Below are 18,242 nucleotides of genomic sequence, written 5' to 3' on the forward strand. Positions count from 1 at the left end.
CCACGCCGCCGCGTCCAATTATTAACAAGAAGTCGACATCAAAGGCTAATTTCAACACCCTCACCGTGCATTTTGACAGCTCAGCCACCGAAGCAGCAGCGCCCGAACCCTCACACGCAGGCGCGGTGGCCGCGCCGGGCGGCGGGAGGAGGAGGCGGGTCCGCGGGCTCGTCCCGCGCCTGCGCCGCGGCGGCAGCGGAGACGGCGGGTGGGGGCGGTGAGTGTCGGCTGCTGCTGCGGCTGCGGCTCCAGCTCCGTTCGCGGCTCCGGCTCCGGCTCCGCCCGCGGCCGCCATTTCGGGGCGCCGTGAGGGGGCTGCGCCGTCCGGCCATCGCTCGGGACGGGCGCAGCCCGCAGGACCGCACAGCCCCGGAGCGTGGCGGGGCGCGCTCGCCCGGTGTTTCCTCGATTGCTAGGCTGTATCTCAGCAAGAAACTTGGATTTTGTAAAGAAAAAAAAAAATTTAAAAAAATAGCCATAATAATTTTTGCGTTAATCTTTCCTTTTGCTAGGCTGTTTACCTCAGAAAAGATGGCAGATCCCTGGCAAGAATGTATGGATTATGCAGTTGGTTTAGCAAGGAAAGCTGGGGAGGTATGTATTAACTCTTTATAAATATTAGCATTATGTATTGAGTCTAGTATGTATGTAGGTTTTTGAAGGAGGTTAATGTAGAAGTTTCTTCTAAAGAGTGTTTTGTCGAAAACATAAATTAGCAGAATCATTCATGATGTACAAGTTCAAAATTAGAGTCTTTTATGTTTGCAACTTGTTTAATTTAAGAAAACAACTTTGCAGTTTTCTGATTAAAGACTTAAGAGTAACTTTTGTTCCTTAAATGTGATTTAAAAAAATAAAATTCAGAATCGTGGTAAACAAAGATCATGTCAATTTTCCACCTTAAACCACTCCTATCTACCTTATTTTACCACTTGAAAGCTGATGACAGTCTTTCTTGTGAATGTCTCCATCAGCTTTATACAGTGGCCTCTTGTTGGGAGACAATACCATACTGTGTTCTCTCCATCCCTGGAAGTGTCCAAGGCCAGGTTGGATGGAGCTGTGAGCAATCTGGTCTAGTGGAAGGTGCCCCTGTCCGTGGCAGGGGGCTTGGAACTAAATGGTCTTTAAAGTCTCTTCCAACGCAGGCCGTTCTATGATTCTGTGTTTCTCTTCATGAAGACTGCTTTGCTTGCAGTATATATCCCTTGTAGTGATGGTACTTTGCCCATTTGTGATCTAAGATGTCCTGGAACAAGAAAGAGTTTGTACATCTTGGCAGAGCCTCAGCATGAGTGGTTACCAAATGTTCAGTTCTTAGTAATTCTGCTTGGTACATTTGAATGCTGTGGCAGCCAGGCAAGATGGTACATGTACTAATTCTGTCCCCTGGAGCTGCAGAATCTGCAGAAAATTGTCTGTGCAATGACCTCATTAAAATCTTCCCTCAGAAAATCTTTCTGAGTTATAGTAAAAAAAATCTGGGGGCTGTGAGGTATGGATTCTTGCTTAAACTGATTCTGATAGTTTTAAGATCGTAAATGCAGAGTGTGGCTAGAAATAGCAAACTTGAGCTCAGTATTAGGTGTTTATTCAACTCTGGTATTTAAATTTATAAATCTAAAACTTGTCCTAACAGAACAGACCCTGGTTTCATATACCAGTGGATCTTCCTGGATCTTAGATTTAAGATCATGTAAAACTTTGTGCTGAATAGGGACTGGAGATGCAAGGCTAAGTCCTAGCTCCTGCAGTTAAGTCCAGATTTTGTCACTGCTTGCTTTTGTGTTTTGTATGTGCAGTATAGAAAATAACTGTAAAAATTATGCTCAAATTTTTGGGGAAAACTAATATTTTCCATACTGATAGTGGAGAAAGATTTTTATTTTGGTTTTTTTTTAACAGATAATCCGTGGAGCACTCAAAGAAGAAATATCTATTATGACTAAAAGTTCACCAGTAGATTTGGTGACAGAAACTGATCAAAAAGTAGAAAACTTCATTATTTCTTTGATAAAAGAAAAGTATCCATCTCACAGGTACGGCTTCTTATGAGTACACTTTTGACAGAAGGGGAGAGGTGACTGGAAGAAGAAAACTGAAAGTTTATGATTTTGCCTGGTAAAATTTCGTTACAATTGGCATGCTCTAAAGTTGTACCATTCAGTAAATACCTTCAATAAAATTCAGTGGTTTAGAGTAGTAGTAGGTTGAGGTTTTGCCCAGGGCTGTAGTAACAAAACAAGGTGTCTGCAGGTCTACTGACATGAGCTCAGTCTTGCTCCAGGCTTAATGCTGAAAGTCACTTCCAGTTGAGGCAGCTGTAAGTAAGTTCTTGGTTATTTGTGTTGGAGAATCAAAGGTGGCCCCAGGATACCCAGAATCAACATTTCTTGTCTGCTGTTGAAACTAGTGTGCCTTTGCTGTGTTGGATGGGGCCCATGGAACTGAGTGTGCCTTTGGCAAATCTCATACAGTTCGAGAGCATTAAACGTCTCTAAAAGAAGGCAGGATCTTCTGATTCTGCATAACTGAAAGTCTGTCATATAAAATACTGATTTTTTACATTGCTCTTCTCTTCCACCCTTCCTCCCCACCCCTGAAAAATTTATTCTTGAAGGATGAATTACAGGTATTTCACTTACATGGTCTTTCTTTCCTATTTTGACATAATGGCTCAAGATTAGTACTGTTTCCTTAAAGTAGGTTTGCTATTTTTTTCTTTCATTTTCTTGGAGATTTTGTTATTGTAGCTATATATATGGAATGTAGGAAATATATGTAGAACTGGAACAGCTGAAGTTATGCAAAAGTTCAGTAACCTAACCAAATTACTGTAAGCGTACAGACCTGTGGAATGACCTTGAAGTAACAGTTTCTGTGACCTTGATAAGCATTTTAGAATATTTTAGCTGCTTTTTATTTTAGATAATTGGTGTCTCATTAGTCATAACGGTGTTAAACTTCTCTTTCTAATGAATTACTCATCCACCTAAATAATTACTCAGTCTCTCATCTCTTTGTGAAGATCTGCTGCTTTTTGGAAACATGCTGTTCCTTTCTGATTAGTCATCTTCACTTCTGTAGTTAATCATAAAACTCCCAATCAATATTAAAGAGACCTTATTTGTTTCCTCTCGTTTTACGTATTTGTAGAGGAAAGCATATGTTTGGTGCAAGCTTCTCATGGGTTGAGTAACATGATAAATTGTAACAACATGGAAAAGGTGTAGAAGAGAATTCCACCCACTTCATCCTAATAATTTTGCAATTCAGAACAAATGCTTTTGTGAGCAGCAAAAGTGTGAAATTTCATTTCCTGTGGCATTGTGCCTGTGTGTCCCTTGGGTTTAGTACTATGTTTGACCATGGACTCCACATGGACTCCACATGGACTCTTCAGCAGCTCTTGTTTGGATTTTCTCCCTTCACCATGTTACTTTTGTAATGCTTGTAAAACTAAATGTCACTAATGCTAAATTCCAGTAATGTATATTGAAACACAAAATTCTTTTCCCCACATGTTGTGCTTATCTTTGGCATCACAAATATCGATGCAAGCTTGGTTGGATGTGGTTGGTGCTTTTCAGATAAACAGTGTATTTCTCATTTTTTTTTCATATGATCACTGGTGGTACAAAAAGCTTCATCACACTTTTAAGAATTTTAGTGTTAAGGACAGTGTTGTAATTCAGACTTTTTAATCAATTTCTTTCTGTCTTTAAAATGTGTTTGCTACTTTAGCTTTATTGGGGAAGAATCTGTTGCAGCTGGAGCGGGCAGCATTCTGACAGATAACCCCACATGGATTATAGACCCTATTGATGGAACTACCAACTTCGTACACAGGTCCACCTTTCATTTTTTTTTCTGTTAGCAACCTCAACTGATTACTCTCTTTCTTTCTCCAGTTCCATGAAAGTAGGGTTGTTTTTAACTTTTAAATTGCTTTTAAAGAGATACTATGAACTTGTTAATAGTTACAGGTTGCTGTTTGCATTTATTGAGAGCCCTTGGGCAGTTTTTATAAGCATTTTAGTATTTCTGTAAGTGTCTTAGTAGTCTCACTCTGTAACCAACACCAGTTGTTCCATGAGACGCCTATACTATATAGTGGGGTCAGCAGTCTTGCCACAGATGCCAAAGAGAGGTGTGCAGATTTCAAAAGTAAAGGTCAGGACTCAGAATTAGGAGTTGCAGCGTCTTCAGAGAGGCAATAACAGCTCCAAGTGATGATTTCTAAGAAATTTTAAATCCATTGAGATCTGGGAGCCTCTACTGTAAGAGAAAGCAGAATACCACCAGTAACTGTCAGTGGTATTTTATACTAGGATGAGGAGGGGACTTTCAGTGTAATGCTGACAGCCTGTTCCTTATAGGAATAGTCTTTGAAACAAGATGTATTTTGACCCCAGTGAGCTTTTCAGAGTTTACTTGATAACAGTTTTGAAATGACTGCTGTTATGTGCCCCATGGCTTTCAAACAGCTGCTGATTTCTGCTAAATAGCATATTCAAAAAGCACTGAGAAAATAATCCATTCTGCTGGATATTCAGGCTTAAAAGTCTATTATTTGCAGATAGTAATAAAAGCAAATGTTTGAAACTTAGACTGAGATGCAGCCCACCATATCCTATATATTCCCACTGTCTGTACTCTTCCTGCATTCTCTGATATCTCACTTTTGATGGAGAAAGGGGAGGTGGGGGGAGAGGTAACCTGCTTTTGGAACCATTTTGGCCTGCTTGTTCCTTCTGAGAAGGGTCAGTAGCACAGAGGCTTGTTTGTGTTCTGGGGTTGTAAAACAACAGTCCCTGTAACAGCTGTGACAGGGGGTAGTTTCAGTGGGTGGAAAAGTTTGTGCTTTAAATGGTAATTAGTGGTGTTGGGTCTATTTTCAACTAAATTGTGCAAATTCCAGAAAACTGTTTTCTTTATAGTCCAAGTTTCTTTTTGAAGTATAGATTACATTTAACTTTTACATATTAAGAGTAAACGTTGTCATTGAAGAAGTGTAGTATCTCACTATAAATTAGTGAAATGTTTTGTTTTGTAGGTTTCCATTTGTGGCAGTTTCAATTGGCTTTGTTGTAAACAAAAAGGTATACTTTTTTTACTTAATATCTAATCAAATCCAAATTAATTGCTTGTTGCTAGTTGCAACTAAATTCTGTGATTTCACAGTAAATAGGAAGGAGGGGAAAAAAACCTCAAGGTATTTTTATTTTTTCTTGCAGATGGAGTTTGGAATTGTGTACAGTTGTATAGAAGACAAGATGTATACTGCCAGAAAAGGAAAAGGTGCATTTTGCAATGGTCAGAAACTTCAAGTATCAGGCCAAGAAGGTAAGCTGAACTGAGTAGCTTGTTTCAGGTAATTGCCAGATGGCAAATAAGACAGCAACAGTTTTACACCTGAATATGTTGCTGTTTCTTAGGTCATAGTTTTGTTTTGCAAGACTTTCTTTGCCCATGGGCTGTTTAGTTTTGAGAAACAGCTCTTATGTTCTCTTTGATACATATAACATGATCTGTGCAAAATCAGGACTCAACAATTGAAGATTTTGTTCCCCAGGTGTCTGTGTTGGGGCTTTGTTAGTTTGTTTCTTTGTTTTTAATTCCCTGCCTGTCTGTAATCTGTCTATGAGAGTCTGTAACAAATCTGCCAAACAATTCAGCTTCTCCCAGGTGCGACCTAGTGGTTGAAGTCAGTAGCACTCTTATATGCTTACACCCCATGTAAAGTAAAATCCACACTTCAAATGGGACCTTTAAAGATCTCAGGATTGTGTTAATTTTTATAGCAATAGAATTTTATTTACTAATAGCATTGATTACTGTATATGCACATTTGAATGTATATGCACCAAATCATGCTTTGTTCCTTGTATTTTATTTTTTCCTGCCATTTTCCAAGTAAGAACAGATTTTTATATTTCTAATATATGTAATATTTTATTAAGATACCTTTTATTCAGTCTTGCAAGAAAGCAATTAAGTAAACTCTGCTAGCTACTGTTATTGTTTAAATTGTGCTGTTGGAAGAGTGAGGTTTTGTTTCTTTTCCAGACATTACAAAATCCCTTTTAGTAACAGAATTGGGATCAAATCGTGACCCAGAGACTATAAAAATAATTCTTTCTAACATGGAAAGACTTCTCAGTATTCCTATTCATGGGTAAGATACTTCTATTTTTATATATATTTATATATACTGACAGTGATTAATGTTGTAAATATGATCATTTTTAGGAAGGATTAGTTGCATTACCTTTGACACCTTAAATGTGAAACATAATTTTAATGTTTCTGTCTAGTAGCATCTGCAGAGAAACTAATTGTGTTTAACTTTTTCAAGCTGGGACATATGTAAGAGAACCTAACAATCCCTAAGCATGTTTGGGTTTGTAGGACTACAAAGTACTGTATTTACAAGTTAAAAAATTGAAGTATAATTTTGTGCCATTTTTCCTCCCTAGAAACACGCAAAGAGTAAAACTTGGATGGAGCATTATTATATTTCTTAGTTTCCTTTCCTCACAGTAATGAAAATTTTGGGGTTTTTTTATATATATTAGGAGACAGATGTACATCTCTCTTTCATCTTTCAAAGCTGTAAACTTTTTTTATTTGTCCAAGCACTTGGAATTGTCTATATACTGCTCTTATTTTGGCTACATTCCCTGCTTCCTCTCCTCCAGATAAGCCAAAGCCTGCATTTCCACAAACCATTTGACAGTTAAAGGAGGTTTCATCAGATAGGTTTTTTTGTTACTCAACTGTATTCATGTTTCTGAACTAAAAGGGTTTGTAGTTTTGTGCTGAGATTGTCAGGATTCACTTAACATGCAGATTTTCTTCTACCTCCAGAAGTCTTCCGATGTCATTAAAGAATATATGCAAAGTTGTAAGTAGGGAACACATTTTAGGCGTGTTGTCAGTTCTACTTTGGCATTTTATTTGTAAACAGTAATTTGAGATTGGAGTTGATTAAAGTCAGTTCTTGCAGTAACTCAGCTACTACCAGTTACAATTTAATGTACGCTTTACTGATAATTGAAATAACAGCAGTTATTTGTACAAACCACACTTGGTAAGTGCATCCACATTTCCAAAAGAAACTGAAATGTGTGACACAAGAGTTTGATGAAGTTATCCAGACAAAATTTATGCTGTTTAATTTATTTTTTGTGTTAACTGTTATAGGGTTTTATAAGTCAGAGATGTTTACTGAGCATCACCAGAGAAACTGAAATAACTGGTTTTTCAGCTCTGAGTAGCGTATGCTCTACTTGAATTCTTGTATTCAAAGAGCAAAGTAGAATATCTGTTACTGTTTCATGTGTAGATTATCTTCCATAATATGTTTGAGATTAAGAAATCGTTTAATATATGTTTAAAACAAAATTGACTAACAGAATTTGTAAATACAGTTTCTGGAAATTTGCTGTGTTTGGAGAACTCTTCAAGCTACTTGAAGAAATTCCCATTTCTTTACAAGTTTCACTGCAGCATTCCGTCACACTTTCTCTATATCATTTCGCTTTGCACATGACACTTCTTGTGTTCTCTGTGCAGTGTACACAGACATTGTAGCTTTTTTATAAACTGTTCTCAGTTAAAACAACAACTACATCTCCTTTAGGATTAGAGCTGTTGGTACAGCAGCTGTGAACATGTGCCTTGTGGCAACGGGTGGAGCTGATGCCTATTATGAAATGGGGATTCACTGCTGGGATATGGCAGGAGCTGGAATCATCATTACTGAAGCTGGTGGAGTACTGCTGGATGTAACAGGTAGATACACGAGCCTGCACAATACTCTCTTGTCCTTTTAAATGGCTAATTGGGAGCAAAATATAGCTGAAACTAGAAGGCAAAGAGTTCTTTTCAATCCTCTTTTCAAGCTACCACTGAACAGAGTTCCCATCTCATTAATAGACAAAGAGAGGGACAATTGTATGTTTTAAGCTACAAGACAGCCTTTAATCCCTTGGCTGCACATGTGGAAGAGTGAAAAAAGGCAGTAAATATACACTGAAGAGAATTTAAATGTAGCTCATACAAGACACCTGTTGTGTTGAATGCATTTTTATCTAGAGTCAAACTTGGTCCTAAATAATAATGTATAATTTACACTTGATTGTTTTTCAATGCTTATTTTCTTACCAACTTTTAATTTTCTCCATATATAAGCTGGTTTCTTTGTTTGCTTTGGTTTCTAGGTGGACCATTTGATTTGATGTCTCGAAGAATAATTGCAGCAAGTAGTCGAGCTATAGGAGAGAGAATAGCCAAAGCACTTCAAGTAATTCCTCTGAGAAGAGATGATGCAGCTAATTGAATACCAAAGCTACACCTGAAATGTCATTAGATAATGTTGTCTCATATTCCCACGTGGTGCTTGTTCTACACCTTGAATAGATGGTAGTCTTTCAGTACTGGTGTGACTGCTAAGTAGAGCTTTGAGATTGGAACAACATTCTGAGTAAGCTTTAACTGTTGACTATTTTATGTAACATCACAATTAGATAAAAATCAAGAAAAAGAAGGAAGCAAATATATGCAACTAGTATTTTCAAGTTTTATACTACACTGGAAGACATAGCAAGAGACTCTTTGATGTATAGATAAATAAAGATCTCTAGTTCTGTGAGTGACAAAACAAAAAATCACTGTCCTTACACCACAACCTCACATCTGATCTTGAACCCAAAAGATGAAGGCATTACTGTTTATCCAGTCTTTATCTGATCTGCAGTGTATCCATTTCCTTACTTTGTTGCAGTTTTTTTAGAGGTGGTCCACACATTTCCAAATTTGTTAGTTGCTTGTTGTTTTGGCTCCAGTTTAAAGACTTTATTACTTACCAGTCATTGGTTTTGTAGGCATCATTCTCCCTTTCTTATGGTAGATAAACACAATCTCTTCTTTAGCCTTGTACATGGCCAGTACACTTGCAGATCTATTACAGTTGCAAAAGTAAGAGATATTGTGCCAGAAAATACGTGTGTCTCACAGAAGTTCTGAGCACACCTTCTATCACCAAATATTCTTACTCTAAATGAAGATGAAGTATGATTTGCATTTTGTTAATTTTGCTTGAGTTTCTTCATGGATCAGTGTGTTTCAAAGTCTAAGGACTAGTTAAATCCAAGAGAGTTTTCAATAACTCAGATGGCAAAAAAATAAGCCTATAGTCCATATTTTTTGCATAATTATCTGTAAGTTACAAAAACAATGACCAACCAGGACTGGGTTTCTCTTGTGTTGTAGAGTGTACAGACACAAAAGAATATACATATCTAAACCTAAACTCTATAAGTCTAAGAAATATTAGTGATTTAATTCTTGGTCTCAGTTGTTCCAAACTTTGAAAACTATACTGGTTCTTTGAATTTTTGTATTTAAGATTGTTAAAGGCATCAGTGCACTGTTCAAATAATTAATGCACTTTAATTTAAAGATGTAACTTAAAACGATTTTTAGACTTTTTTTTGTGTCAATAAGTTGTCTCTTTGGTTGGTTAGTCAAGACACAGCAATGCTTTGGAAAACCTGACTTTTGGTACTGCTGTCCCACTTTTTATTTTGGAAAATGGTTTACTCTATTGAAGTTTCAACAGATTGCTTATTATAAATTTCAGTCTTTTATATCAGTTGATTTTCACAGATTTTCACAGATTTTGCAGAAGTACTTAATATTAAGTTGTATCTAATGCCAGATGATTATTGTTAATGAGGTCAGCCTGCTGTTTAAAGGTCTTGTCAAAAAGCCAGACTTACATGAATTTTACTTTTTAAATTCCCATTGACAAGGACAGAAATCTTTTGAGCATTTCACTGTAACTTTGTTGCTGTAAACAATGTGGGATCATCATCATTTTTGAGAATTATGTCTTCTGTAACGTTTCTGTGGCCTTTATATAACAAATTCAGCATAACTTTATCTGTGAAATGGAGACATGTCTAAAAAATACTTGAGATGGGAGAACATGTTAGAAATAAATACACTTTAGCAGTAGTGGCTTCTGGTGTGCTTCCTTTCTTAGCATTCATCAGACTGCAATGCTACGTCCCAAAAAGCTGGATTTGGGGACCTCAAACTTCATCTGATAGGAACACTCTTTTCTTCTTGGCCTCTGATGTGCATAGATCATAAACCGTTGTGCCTTTGGATGTGGGGTTATGTGTTTGCACCTGCAGTTGGGGTTTTGAGTGAATATTTCGACCCCTTCCGAGGAGATCATGGTGCATTAATCATCTCCAACTTCAGACTCCAACTTTATGGATTATCTTGCCAGTTATTTGTTTTGGAGGTCCATCAGCTGGTTGAAGCATGTAGCTTTCTCACTATTAGCTTTTCTAATAATGCTATTTGAGGAAAAATTTATATGAGTTTCTTATCCTGGCCTTCTCATTCTATTTGTGTTGGACACCAGCCTGATTGGGTTTTTTTTACTCTAAATGGCAGTTTTTATCACTGTTTTCTTTTTAATTTCAGCCACCCTTTTAGGAGAATCAGAAATCCCAGTTTGCCACTTTGCTAAGTATTATCTTCTCAGATACCGCTTCATTTAATATGAATGCTTCTTTCATCATGTGAAAGGACGTTGAAATGTAATTATTTAACTTCAAAGGCATTTTGTTTCTGTGCTAGCCTGTAATTTTGACAAGTTTTTGTAGTAAAACAGAAGTCATGATTGCTGTGTAATCAAAATGCTTTTGAGAGTATGAATGAAGTAATCTCTGAATGTTCAAAACAAAATGTGTGGGTTTGTTGCTTTGAAATATGGAGTGGCAGAGTTAATCATCTTAAATTCTTTAAAAAAAAAATCTAAGATAAAATTATGTATTTCCAAGATAGCTTTTGCTGGGCAATGAGACAATTGGGAAGGAAAACCAGTTACCACAAATTGAACAGTGTCAAATTAAGATCAAGAATACTTCTCATGAAGACATAACAGTCCAGTGTACAGGAAGCTTTCTTGCATAGCTTTTCAGTGGACAGCTCGGGACTTCAGCTGGTGAATTCCACCATGATCTGAACCTCAACTCTGAGTGAAGAACACTCAAAACTTAAAGGTGCCAGAAGAAGACCAAGTGGACAGAGTCAGCAACTGGAGCAAGTGAAAAACTCCAATAAATACTACTGGAAATTAAAGGCCATATGGGCAAATTTCACCAGTCCCTTGGCCTTTACTTAGAGAATTTGACTATAAACCTATATTATATATAACCTGTATTATAAACTATATTTGAGGTATGAAAGAGGGGAGGTAACCTTAGTCTACCATCCTGGCTATCATCCATCACTGATGCTCTCCATTTATTGATTTGATGACAGTTTGTGATTGTTTTCTATGACGACCTGCAGAGCTTTGTCTGCAAAGCAGGTTATTCCAGTATATTCAATCCTTCAGAGCTTTTCCCAGCATGAAATATTGCCAAAGTCATAAAAGGCTTCAGGTTCTTGTCGAGCCCTCTTAAGCAGCCCTGCAGAAAATCCCTTCTCTGCCCCCCCATCCCCCTATTCCTCATAATACCTGTGACCCAAAGGTGTGGTTTAATTTTGCACAGTCTGATGTCTGGGTGTGAACTAGACATTCTGACTAGATATAAAATATTGTCCTGTGGCCTTGGTATGAAGTATTTTCAGTACAGGAGATCTTTCTTTTCCTGAGCTTTTTCCCATCCTCTCAAAGCCAGCTGTTAATTCAGCAGCTGCCTGTGAGGGAGGTAATTGCTTCCTTCACAAGTCTAATCCTATTGCTGAAGTGCTGGCAGGCAACCTCTCAGCACCACATTGTTTTTGGATCTATAGCAGCTGACATGACTGCCTTTATTTGCACAAACTCCAAGCATCAGAAGGATGTCATCAGTGATGTAACATCTCAAGAGTGTCAGCCAGATCTCCCAAATGGCATAATCCATTCAACCTGGATTATCACTTGTCCAGTACCAAAACTGATAGTGAATGTAGTCTGTCACATCACTCTCCAATTTGGACAATCCTCACACAAAGATCTGCAGCTTCTCAAAGGTCAACAGGAGCTTCTGAAATGTCCTCAGTGCCCACTATCTGCTGTCTGCCTGCTACCACAACAGGGCAAAGAAAATCTGACACACTTCAAAGCCATGTGCAGCATCCAGAACAAACAAATTGGAGGACTGTGCTCAGCTGAGAGCACATTATGGCACTGTATGAAAGAGCTACAAACTCTTGCCTGTTTGAGAAGGAAAATAGATTAGATCTCCCACAGTAGAGCAGAACTAATTTCCTAGCACAATTCAAGCTATTAAAACGCTAAATATAAGGGTGAGTGTACATCCTGTTGGAGAAGCTTATAACCTATGTTGGTGACCGGTACATTAGCTTGAGTTCATGCATTGTGTGCAATACTCTTGCTTTGTCACAGTTATGATTTTTATGCTGAGGTGACTCTCCCTGTACCAAAGTTGCATTAATTGGGCCTCAGGCCTTCTGTACTCCCGTTTAAATAAATGGAAGGAAAAGAAGCCCAAAATACAACAGCAATGGCTGTGCCACAGCAACAAGGAAGAAGAGAAGCCAACCCTCCTTTTTATGCAGTGGAAGATTAAGGTTTAGGTTTTGTCTCTCCTTAGCAGAGACCACGTTTAAAACCATGTGAAACACTAATTCAGAAGTGATTCTACCACAAAGACTTGAAAACTAATTTCATAGGAGCTCTTCCTCAGCTTACTGGGTTCCATCTTCCTCTGCTGCTGTTTGTCCCTCGGAGAGGTGGTTCCGCACTATTTTATCCTTCCCATGGACGTAGGCGGAGGTCGATCTCTAAGATGCACAAACTCCTGAAGAGCCGCGCCCCTCACCGTGCCCGGCAGAACACTAGATGGCAGCCGGAGCCAGGGAAACAACGGGGGACTCGGGGTTCCTTTTCTTTAGAGAACATTCCCTTTTCCACGCCTCCCTTCCATCCTCCTCCTGCTCCCTGTAGTTATTGTTGGATACAATAACTGAGAGCTGAGAACTATTCAGAATAATTATATCACAATTTTTTGAGGACTTCAGCTCTGTGTTTCTGTGACTTGAGAAGGACTTGTGCCAGCAGCATTAACATTCCCTTCTTTTCAATGTATGTTGAAGATTGTGGTATCTATCACAAGAACAAAAATCTGAATTCTAAAATAAGTTAAAAGATATACAAGTTTTCAGACCATACTACATTTAAGGCTTTAGTCACTTCCCCTAGATTTTTGCTAATTAGGACATGGCTTTTTAGAAGACTTTTTTTAGGCCTACCAGATAATCTTCTGGGCAAGGATGTATTAATCTGTACACAGGTGCAACAGCCCTGGGACAACAAACCAGACACAAATGAACAGGTCTTTATGATCTTTGAGATCATAACTGTCTTATTTTCCAAAGAGAATGCAAGCTCAATATTTTGCCTCCAAATGTGTTGTGATGATGTGAAGGAACTTTATCAGCTGTGTCTGCACTGTTCCTAGACTGTATAGCATATTGAGACTATATTTTTCAGAATCTGTTCAAGCATGGGTAGGTAACTCATCCCCTTATTTCAATATGGGTGTCTGCTACATCCTATAAAATGTTTTTTCGTATTTATGACCTTGCCTAGGAAAGTAGCAGCCTAAAGATTAAGTACGAACTCATTACTGACAAAAGGATCATTCTTTATCAAAATGTGACTGGTTAAGATTTGCCTCAACACTGTTCTCAGGAAAAGACTTTCCTGCCCTGCCTGCAATATGTCTAGAGATGCCCTGCTAGAGCACAACATCCAAAACATTTCCAGTGTAAGGACACTGCTGAGCACATCTGCACAGCCTGTTGGGCAGGCCCCAAGGTATTCTGCTTCCTAATAGCAAGTAACAAAATGTTGTGAACTGTCTGCAATGCCATTTCCATACAGATTGGGGTCACTTAAAATGATCAAGTTACTCTAGTATGGATCAGCATGATACAACTCTTTTCTACTGACTTGACTTCTCTATGGTGTTGCAAGATAGCTACACTCTCCTTCCTTCTGCTGTCCTCAGTTTCAAATTCCCTTTTGTTACGACCCACCCCAGAGAAAGGGGAGGGGGGTAACCCAGGTTCTTAACAATAATTCCCTTGGGGTGGATTAGAGTGAAACGACACTGAATAATCGGTGTCTGAAAACATATATTGGTAAGGTTTATTTTAACAATTTTGCATCAACAGGTATGCTAGCATTTTGGGTGCTGTCATATAACAATGTGACATAGAGATAACCTTTGGAGGGGGGGAGAAAATGCGTAGGGGAGAGAAAGACAGGATAAGAGTAAGGGAGAGTAAGGAAAACGAAAAGATGAGAGTGGAAAAAACGTATATAGTCACCGCCCACGGGGTCCAGTGATGACACTTGGTAGCTGCCGCTTCCATGTCTGTCAGTTGAAGTGGTGGCCTTGATCTGCTGGGGGTGAAGGAGGGAAGCCCCCATACGCCAAGAAGTTATGAGTTATTATACCCATGGTTAGTGTCACGGGCCATGCCTCGAGCCTCCAAACTCTCCCTGGGCCTGTGCAGAGTTTCTGTGTCTGGTCTGGTTCCCACCTTTCAAGATTGACAGAGGGGGGGATGGGCTTTGATGGGTCATCAGAGGTATAAACTCGGTTCTTTCTGCCTTTTCAGGGCTTGACACCTTCAGCACTGGAGGGAGGGATGGGCCCAACTGCCCATCAGAGGTCGAAAGCCTGCAAAAGTCTCCTAGAATGCGTAAATCATTAACCATTTCAGTCTCTGACACCTTTGGACAAGAGAAAAGCTCCAAATGCTGTTTCTGGCAGTGGGGGCCTTGGCCAAGGACAAATAGCTGCAGAAAGAGAGTTCCAGATGAAATATGTTGACCTGGGGAATGCTGGGAACTTCGGGAAGGTAGGAGAGGGGCTTGGCCAGAGTAGAACAACAGCAGCAGGGAGTAGGTTGTAGTTTGGTACCAGCTTATATTAGTACCTGCAGGGAATGCCTCTAGTTTTAGAAAGGTCATTCTTTTCCTCTATGCAGTTATATAGAAAGCCTCTGTAGGGATTTTCAATTTTCTATAGTTCTTCCAGAATAAAAAAAATAAATTCAGGTATAAAGGTTCATCAGGATGCCTTTCTTATTATGGCAGAAACCTCCACTTTACTGGATGTTTGCATTGACCTATTGTAGGCAAACATAAAAAATACTCATTATTTTCACCGCACTACCGAAAGCTAAAAATAATAAAAGCCCCCTTTATTTCTACTTGATTATACTTGAAATTGTGGTTACAGTTCTCAACAGTTCTCCAGCAAAACACATTTAAAAGAGAGTAATGGTTAATGTTATTAGAAATTCCTGTTTCAATATTTATTTAGTTGTAATTAGCCATGTATTAGCTGTGTAAAAGTAAATTATATCTCACTTCATCTGTGCACCTTGTTCAGCTCACTATGTTGAAATGGAATTCATAATGACAAACCGTCATAGCAGGGAGAGGTTAAAAGCTCTACTTCTGTAGCCACTTAGGTATTAATAGCAGTTTCCACTGAAAGGAAGTGCAAACCCAGACATAATGATTCCCATCAACAGTCATTTGTGTAGTTGACACTGAAAAACACTGCTGTGCAGTCAGCTGGATCAATTAAGACAGAAAATGTTTTCCACTAGTGTGCACTCCAGTTCTCTTATTTCTCCTATCTCTTATTTAAATATCGTGGGAAATTAATAACTAGTAGACTCTGTCAAACCATTTCTTTCTGCCTCTTGTGTACCTGCCAACTACTAAGCCTAATACTTGAGATTTTAGGAAATGCCAACCCAACTCTATACTCAAGTTAGTTCCTCCAGCTCAGCAGACTCTGTTACTAGTGTTTATTTCTTCTTCCTAAAGTTTTCATTGCAATCCTCACTGCATTTCAACTGAAGTCAAGTGGATTATGTCTCCTTGGGAATCCAGAATAGAGAGTTGATTGTCTAGGTTTTTTCATTTTAAATGAAAGATTGACAGACAAAATGTACAAAGGCTGGGAAGCAGAAACAGAATTCATGACCCCATTCCCTCTCTCAGGTACACGTGTTCTTCACTGGAGTGCTGATTTCTTTAGGCTAGAATACCCTCCTCTCTTCCTTTTCAGAGTGACACAACTTCTGGAAGTTTAAAAAAAAATAGGACCATAAAAGTATCTCCCTTGATGTATTTGAAATGAACACTAACCTCAGCTACTTCCAACTCCATGCATGGCTCTGCTCCAGAAGGGTCTGACCTACACGGAGCCCTGCGGACCTGATGTAATCCATAACAAAGCTCTTAGAGTGCTCTCTCTGGAAAGTGCATATTTGCATCTATTTAAAAAATCATTTTATTTCAGCAGAACATCTAGGAAAAGAAGCAATCAGTTGTTTTTTCCACAAATATTTAAAGATATTACATTGGCTTAACCTTTACAAGAAAAGGCACCATCTGCATAGAGATGGAACAGAAGATAAGTAAGAAGGAAAAACTCACTAATGGTTTTAATCTACAAAGAGACTAATGATTTTCTAAGGGTGGCATCAGTTACAATAAAAACCCCCAAATCAAATTACAGCCGGTGAGATAGTGTAAACAGCAAATAAAATAAAATGTTAGATTTTTCTCCTCTATTCATCTTAACCTGAGCATGCTCATTAAAAATTTCTTTCATTTGAAGGCTTTTTTTCCCCCCACTTGCTTCATATCTTCCAACATTTGCATGATGTTACACAGAGGCAGCATCTGGGATGTGTGACTCTTCCATTACAGCCTGTGAAATTTATCCCTAGCACTTCCATACACAGTGCAGCAAATGTAAATTCACTCCCACCCTCCCTGTTGCAATGTCTTCTTCAGAGGCAGCATGAACTTAATGAACTCAAGACTGCAACACCATTACAGACGATGCATTTAGTTTTGAAAAGGGCGTCTAAGGGGGTGTCTGTCTTACAGTGACAGAAATCTTACAAGCTAATAGTAGAGAGGACACTTTGCAATAGCTTTCCACTAGAGGGAAGATGTTTGGGTAAAGTGAAGCTGCATGCAACAGAAATTGCTTGGGTTAGTTTAATTTTGGCTCTTAGTTCAGTGGCTTTTTAAAGCAGAAACATTTACAGCAGGTACGTAGGTGGGCCTGAAGAGACATACAGCAGGTACTTTGTCATGTTAAACCAGATTGTAGCTGATGCAATTTGAGCTAATTAGGTGACTGAATGTAGATGAGGAAACCTAGATGGGAAAAGTAGGTCTATGTGTAACTCCACTGATTTCATGCTGCCATATTTAGGAGCCACAGAAATGACTCCTGGTAGAATCATGATAAAATGTTATGGTTTTGGTATTCCGCCAAAATCCATACATCTATATTATACATATTTATTACCTTGCCAGTGTCCACATACATTAAAAAAACTCTGGTTTGGAAAAGCTAAAATTCCTGTATAAACTCATGTTTAAACCCATGTATGATAAGTTTAAATTTTTCAACTTTAACTTGATAAATGCTAATTAAACTTGTACTCATCAATTTGCTTTGCCATGGCTAAGCTTAGGACACCTGGTGCCAAATATTTTCTGCTCGTCACCGCCGAAATACTTTACACCCCTGAGCAGTCACTTTTAGCAGTGACAAAACAACAAAATGCCAGAGAGGAGCAGGTGGTAATGGTGAACAGTCCCTTTTTCCCCAGCTTCTGAGAGGACAAGTGTTCAGATCACCATCTGCTTCTTCAGCAGCAGCTGGCCAGTAGCTGTGTGCTCAGCAGCCTGACCCTGCAACACCACAGATCTGAAGTAAGAGAGCAGCATGTTCTCAAACATCTTTGGTGGATGATAATTTGATTAATGCAGGTGTATCTTCCTTTCCTTGAACCTCCTACATGATCCTGTCTGTGGTGGGATGTTATTGGTTTTTACAGCTTCATGTACATCCAGCAAAACATTTTGTCATGTGCTTACCTGCAGGTTCACTTGTAGTCCCAATGACACCATGCAGTATACTTAGGGAAACTAAGCACATGCCTGGGAATATGTCACAACCTAACAGGCTACTTGGCTTGTGGGAGGGTGGGGATCATGACCATGGTTTGTAGGACTCTGTAGTACACAAAGGCACAGAGGCTTTTATCCTCTAAATTTCTATACCTTATTACAGATTAGCACAAATAGCACAAAAAAATCAACAATAGCAAGTATACCTATGACTAATGAATATATATATATATATATCAAACTA

At 38.7% G+C, this 18,242-nt stretch overlaps 1 protein-coding gene across 1 annotated transcript; it reads left to right on the forward strand.

The window, feature by feature from the left end:
- The first annotated feature begins 291 nt into the window (after positions 1-291).
- Positions 292-10,021, forward strand: IMPA1 (inositol monophosphatase 1). Its single transcript, XM_032696551.1, has 8 exons — positions 292-594; positions 1,906-2,039; positions 3,745-3,849; positions 5,057-5,102; positions 5,238-5,346; positions 6,070-6,178; positions 7,646-7,797; positions 8,226-10,021. The coding sequence occupies exons 1-8, from the start codon at positions 532-534 to the stop codon at positions 8,342-8,344; spliced, it is 837 nt and encodes a 278-aa protein (XP_032552442.1). The 5' UTR covers positions 292-531; the 3' UTR covers positions 8,345-10,021.
- Positions 10,022-18,242: the final 8,221 nt, after the last annotated feature.

The sequence above is a fragment of the Chiroxiphia lanceolata genome, chromosome 1 (assembly GCF_009829145.1).
Source record: "Chiroxiphia lanceolata isolate bChiLan1 chromosome 1, bChiLan1.pri, whole genome shotgun sequence".
In the NCBI taxonomy this organism is placed as follows: Eukaryota; Metazoa; Chordata; class Aves; order Passeriformes; family Pipridae; genus Chiroxiphia; species Chiroxiphia lanceolata.